The 6,194-nt window shown below is 35.0% G+C and overlaps 1 protein-coding gene and 1 non-coding gene across 3 annotated transcripts; both read right to left on the bottom strand.

Annotated features, from left to right (window-relative positions):
* Positions 1-511: 511 nt before the first annotated feature.
* LOC147483744 (uncharacterized) lies at positions 512-4,254 on the bottom strand. Of its 2 annotated transcripts, none has more exons than XM_086580657.1 (2): positions 4,115-4,254; positions 512-2,192 (listed from the first exon to the last, which is right to left on the bottom strand). In XM_086580657.1, the coding sequence occupies exon 2, from the start codon at positions 2,025-2,027 to the stop codon at positions 711-713; it is 1,317 nt and encodes a 438-aa protein (XP_086436783.1). In that variant the 5' UTR covers positions 2,028-2,192; positions 4,115-4,254; the 3' UTR covers positions 512-710. The 2 variants fall into 2 exon arrangements, with proteins under 2 accessions (XP_086436783.1, XP_086436784.1); XM_086580658.1 differs by lacking the exon at positions 4,115-4,254 and adding an exon at positions 3,748-4,104.
* LOC147483745 (small nucleolar RNA snoR145) lies at positions 3,612-3,769 on the bottom strand. The gene has a single exon (XR_015207158.1). It is a non-coding gene; the product is annotated as a small nucleolar RNA snoR145 (small nucleolar RNA).
* Positions 4,255-6,194: the final 1,940 nt, after the last annotated feature.

Genomic DNA, 6,194 nt, shown 5'->3' with positions numbered 1-6,194 from the left:
GCGTAGGTTGACCTTTTTTGTGTGTATTTAGGGAGACCCTAATTTCTCATCTAGTGGGGAAATCCTAATTGGCTCATCTAGTGGGAGGGTAATACTAGTTAACCCTAATTATAATACATCAGAAAAAACAAGCAAGGCACACATACTTGATATCAGAAAATTTGAAAATAATTGGAAAATGTCGATTATAATGTCTTGCTAAACTTTGCTGATGAGGAATGAGAATAATAGTAAGATACATGTTCAAAAAAATAAAAAAGGTGTTACGCTTCGTTTGTTTGCTTGCAAATGCACCAGCTAAAATAGGTCACCAGGGCAGTTGCTAGCATCCTCCCCTGCCATTTTATCATTTTGACCCTTGTTTATTTAGGTAGATGTTGTCATTATACAAAACACAAAATTCTCATCTTGGAGAGGATATTAATCCACCCAATCAGTATTTCTCATGATATTGACAATTTGTCATGGCAATTAAAAAGGTCATAAAAAAAGTTCAGATTCTAAAACGGCAAACAAAAAACCATGCAACTTTGCACTTTCTCCATATTTCAAACTCTTTGAAAGAATAATGTTGCAGGCCATCAAGCTAAAACCAATAAGCACTACAAATTACAGTCGTGCGCTTATGAACAACTTTAATAAGATGATAAAATAGAAACAAAAGTCTGTACATCTATAAAGAAACAATATCTTCCTTACTGGAATATTTACTAGTCAACCAACAGAAGCGGCCTTCCAGTTATTTGTGATGGTTTCTTCTCAGGCACCATCAATATGCTTTCACTTCCCAAAGGCAAATCTGAGGGGTTGAATACAAAAGGATGGACCTTGAAATCAGAAGATTCTGAACCCTCAAACTTGTAAGGCCACAATTTCTTCATACTTTTAGTGTCAAAACTATAAGAATAGATATAACCATAAGAACATAGATAAAGCACCTGCAGGTCATCATTAAAACCACAAGGTTTCAATTCAGCAGGAAACTGGTCAGTCATCATATTTGATGCATAATAACCAAAACCTACCCCAACCTGCACCATTCTCTTAAAGTATAGTTTGTATTTCAAGTGCCACTTACCGATAGTATCCACATTATACATCATATTATTGTCTTTAATTCCTCTGCCATATTCCCATATATGAAATCCATCTTCACAGACATAACCATGATGCAAACATCCACCTGCTTCCCACAAGGATTCACTGGAACAAAGTGAACCCTGACCTCCAGTGGAACAGTAACCCAATTTTTTCAATGGTAGTTCCTTGATCTTGAAGAAACCCTTTTGAAGATGGTAAACCAGCATGTGTCCATTACTTGAACACCAATGTACCGCACCCCCATGGAACAAGAATGGGGCATCCCTACTGAAATAAAACCCATTTCTCATGAATAAAGAATTCAAGAGTCTTGCTTGACGTATTCTCCATTTCCCTGTTTCTGATGAAAAGATCATACAGTCCATCACTCCTCGATTGCTTGAATTTATATCAAAAGAGAAGCATACGACCTTATAGTGTGGTGTTAAGCCATTGAAAGCAAGTCCCATGCTTGACATAGAACCACAATAATTGAATCCTGGAATGGGGGGGAGTGATACCCATTGATTGAGGGTGGGGTTACAAACGTAGAGCTTCCTTAAAGAATGACAAAGAAGTAAGCCATTGGAGGAGCTAGAGAACCACCAATACGGGGGCAGAGAGAAACCAAGCGGATCACGTTCGATATAATCAATTTCTCGACCTTTGGCCGTCATTTTGAGGAAAACTGCTTGGTTATCAATGGTTCTCTTCAGGGAATGATTGGCATATTGAACAAAGAGCCCCGGAGTGCATAGTTTTGATAGTTTGAGATGTGAAATTAAATGGTACGGTTGGTACCAAGCCTTCGATACACACATCATCCTGTTAAGTGGTTTGAATGGAACATGGATGAGGATTTCTTCAAGCAGTTCTTCACAGAAAACACCCATCTCTATATTTACCATAACCATCTGCTTCTGCTTATTCAACCACATTCCTTCCATGTGTTCTTTTATTTCAGGTTCACCGTCGCCAACACTATAATCTAAAAGTAGTGAGGAGCCACCAGATTTTCTCGACTATTTAAACCTCTTGACTATATAGTAGCCATAAATGATATTATGCTTAGTTCCTCCAAATCTTTGAAAAGTCTTGTGTGAACTTTATCCCTAAGAAAATACCCAATCCAGAAAGAATCAACCAAATCAGTGAAATTAAAACAATGAGAGAGGTGGGTGGTCATGGAGGGAGGAATAAATCAACACCGACAACAACCAAAACAAAGATACCTATACATTAAAGTTAAGATTATTGAGAAAAATGTAAAAGCTCAATTAAGATGTCTCTGCCTGACTTTGTCAATGACAAATCACAACCATAACAAGATTCATGTTGAAAGTCAATAAACGTAACACATTAGGGAGATTCAACTCATGTAACTAACTAAGTTCATTAAGATAAAACAGAGAGGGAAAAGGTTTATTAGAGATTTGGAGAGGTATGGTTCGTATGTCAATTGACCCTTAATTAAGATTGAGCTACATCGAGTATGTAAATGTTCATCCTTATGTCCAGGAAGACAAACCAACAATCTGCTCATCCTAGAGAATATGAATCACAGCAATCTAGATTTCTCATGTTATTGTCATTGAATCAATTATATAAAAGCATAACCTTGAGAAAGCAAACAAAAATCAAACACTTGCACATCTATAAGTCTCTCATCTGAACTTCGGCCCAAATGCTTTGAAAGAATTGTCACTGCTGCCAGCAAGCAGCACAGCCAATACTGACTTAACAATGGTTAGAATTTAGAACAACATTCTAGAAAGATGAAATTTGGCACATCTATTATAGCAAAACTTGCAAGAAAAATTTATTAGAACTAAATTGAGAGGCAAAGAACAAACTTCATTCAGCATTTCAACCTGCAAACATTTTTGATAAGAAGATCTACTGTAATTAGCAATATTAGCATACGAAAAATTTATTTTCAAGCTATTTCTAGCAATCTTAAGAGCCTTTAGCATTCTATAAAACATCTAATAATCTCAAACAGGGATCCATAATTCCTACTATTGCAGAGCTCCCTCAATTCAGAGTCCTTGCTTACTGCTATTATAAAACTTATAGCATTGATGTACGAAAAGAGATCTTGGTTCGAACCAAATCAGAACTTATAACAATCTGATCTGATGATCTTTTTCATTAATTAAATTTTCGAAGGCAAACTTGGTTGAAAGCACACCGATTGAAAGTGCTTCCTCCATAGGTCCCTCGGATCAAACAAAACCAGAGAATGAATTAAGGTTTGGGAACATGTGATCAGAAATTTTTTTCTATGCCTTTCTTTGATTATTCTTTAATAGGTAAAAATCCATATCCATTTGGATCTCGAACTAATAAGATTCTAGTAACGTTGGTGTTGATGCTCAGGGAATACGAACCAAAAGGAGGCTCATCTTGGAGGACTAAATCCCCGCAATCAATGATTTCTCATGGTATCTTCATTGCATCACGCCAACAACAAACAGGAAAGATTTAAATCAAAAAGAAAAACCATAAGATTCTACTTTATTCACAATAAATTAAATGTAGCTGAGGGTTCTAGATACTCCAAAAATCATAATATATGTTTGGGCATCCTACGAAACAGCTGATAATGATCTCAATATACGAAGGATAATTTTTAGTGTTAGAGAGGTCTCAATGTAGAGTTCCTACCTCTCTGCTGGGACCTTCGCGTTCCTACAATCAAACTTGACTAAAAAGCATAGTGGTTTTTAATGCTCAGGGAATACGAACCAGAAAAAAAAAGCTCATCTTGGAGGATATATACATCCACACAATCAATGATTTCTCATGTCCTCATCAGTGCATCAATCCAGTAATGCCTTAGAACACAGTTTGATTTCAAAGAAACTAAATAGTGTCCATCTAGTGTATGTTTGCTTATTGACTACATTTACACATAAAATTACTAATCATCAAACAACTAAAGACCAATTACTGTAATTCAGATAGAGATTTATCAAAATATGAACTAGTTGATAGCAGAAATACATTTGGGGATGATATGATATAACATTACCCTAGCTGGTGAATCCGGTATCTCTGAATCCGGTTCATAATTTTGAAAAGAAGAGGCTTCAGTGGTTTTATAGGAGTTGGGGTTTTAGGGTTAGGGTTTAAGATAGTTAAAATAGCTAAATGGGCCAACATTTTAGGGGGCCCAACATTTTAAGCCCAATACGTTCTTCAAGACAATATTCATGAGGCAATGATTGGTCAATGCAACAGTTGGAGGCACCATAAACTAGTCACAGTTGGAGTAATGGAGTCCTTTCATAAACTAAATTTTTATAACTTTTTATTATATGTGATAGCATTCTGGTACAAAGATCAACCAAGTGACATACAAAAACATTCGAGGAACATCTGCAACACAGGTAGCTGTGAAATTCCATTGCAGTGCTACAAACAAATGAAATCGAATACTTAATTTAAATGAGTATTTTGGTGTTTCAAGCTTACTAGATAGTACTAATGACAATATAATGGTATATTTCTTCTATATTTGATAACCAATGGTTTTATTAGGATTTCTATTAGCAAACGTAAAAATTCTTTTTCTTTTAAATTTTTTTGGTTACTATGACATCACTTTTATAGTGACTTAAAATATGTGAGATCACTTGTTAGGTGTTGTTTAATTGGTTTTTAACATCACTTCTTGAGCGATGTTTATGTTCCATTCTTACGTCACTTCCAAAAGTGATGTCAAACTAACAACTATTATATCACCTAAAAAGTGATCTATATTTGAATAACGTCACTTTGGGTCATCACTTCTTAAAGTGATGCATCTTTACTAGATCACCAAAAAAAATGATGTAAAAGACCTATCAAATCACTTGCTGTCATCACTGAAAAAGTGATTTTAAAAACCCTTACTTTTCACGTCGCCACCATTTACATCACTTTCAAAAGTGATGTGGTATATTTTTGACATCACTTATAGAGTGATTTTAAATGTCATTTTTGTTGTAGTGTACGGACTCCAATTCTCCTGTTTTCTCCACCGAACAATACAGCCAACTTCTCAGTTTGCTTGATTCAGGTTGTCACAGCCCGAATTTCTAAACAATTAAAAAAAATGAATAATTGAAATATAAATATCTCAACCATCACTTGGCTTTCAATTGTCAAAAACCTGCACTATGGCGGGGAATACAACCCATGTCAAAACCTAAAACCCACATCACAACAGGATCAACTTAACAACAAAAATCTCCAAATTCCTCAATTATCACTTTATTAAAAACTTTCTTCCATCTCAATACAAACATAAACAAACTTTAAGAATAACAATTTCCAACATCAGATTCTCATGTCATATAAAAAAAATGTAACCTACGTTATTACATCATTTCAAAAAGATCGGACCTAATAAATTAAACTCCCAGATGCTCAAGAGAATCCAAATCACACACGCCCATTTCCATCGCTTTCCACCTATGTTCTCAAGAACACACCCACGTTACCAAAACAAAGCAAACATGGGTCAAGAAAATGAAATTTGTTGGTATGAGTAGACTAACCACATATACACATTATCATACTTTTTAAATTATCCAAACAATCACGTTATATTTTTCCATAATCATTCATTCTCGACTTGGAAGAAAGGTTCCGCCATCATTTCAACCGCATAGTTTCTTCCCAAGCAAAACTTCAATTATATTACCTCATTCTAATAACTCGTTTTAATATCTAAATCATTGAATTAAAACTTACCGATCATCCATTGTATAGATAAGAATAGGATCGTCCTCCTTTTGTATCCTCCTCCTCTTTTTATCCTATGTATTCAAAAGAAAACCCAAACACTTGATAATCAAATTAATACCACTAACTTGAGGCAATACCTTAGTTCCTTGTTTCCAAACAATCTGGGTCATTTTTACATTCAATGAATACCGGTCATTCATTTTCAATAAATACCCCTATATAACGCTAACGGACCATTTATGACACATTCAATAAATGTCCACCTAATATATGACATCAGCAGTTATAAAACTCAATTCCAAAACTTAGGCGTGGAGAGTTCTAAAAGAGGTGGTAAATTGTTTACGCATTATTGAACCTTATTGTATATATCATTTCAG

The sequence above is a fragment of the Coptis chinensis genome, chromosome 8 (genome assembly GCF_015680905.1).
Source record: "Coptis chinensis isolate HL-2020 chromosome 8, ASM1568090v1, whole genome shotgun sequence".
Lineage (NCBI taxonomy): Eukaryota > Viridiplantae > Streptophyta > Magnoliopsida > Ranunculales > Ranunculaceae > Coptis > Coptis chinensis.
Note: the sequence above shows the minus strand (reverse complement) of the source record. Positions and strands in the feature narration are given on the sequence as shown.

Coding starts and splice junctions, on each gene's coding strand:
- LOC147483744 (XM_086580657.1), bottom strand. CDS start 2,027: ATGGAAGGAATGTGGTTGAATAAGCAGAAGCAGATGGTTATGGTAAAT.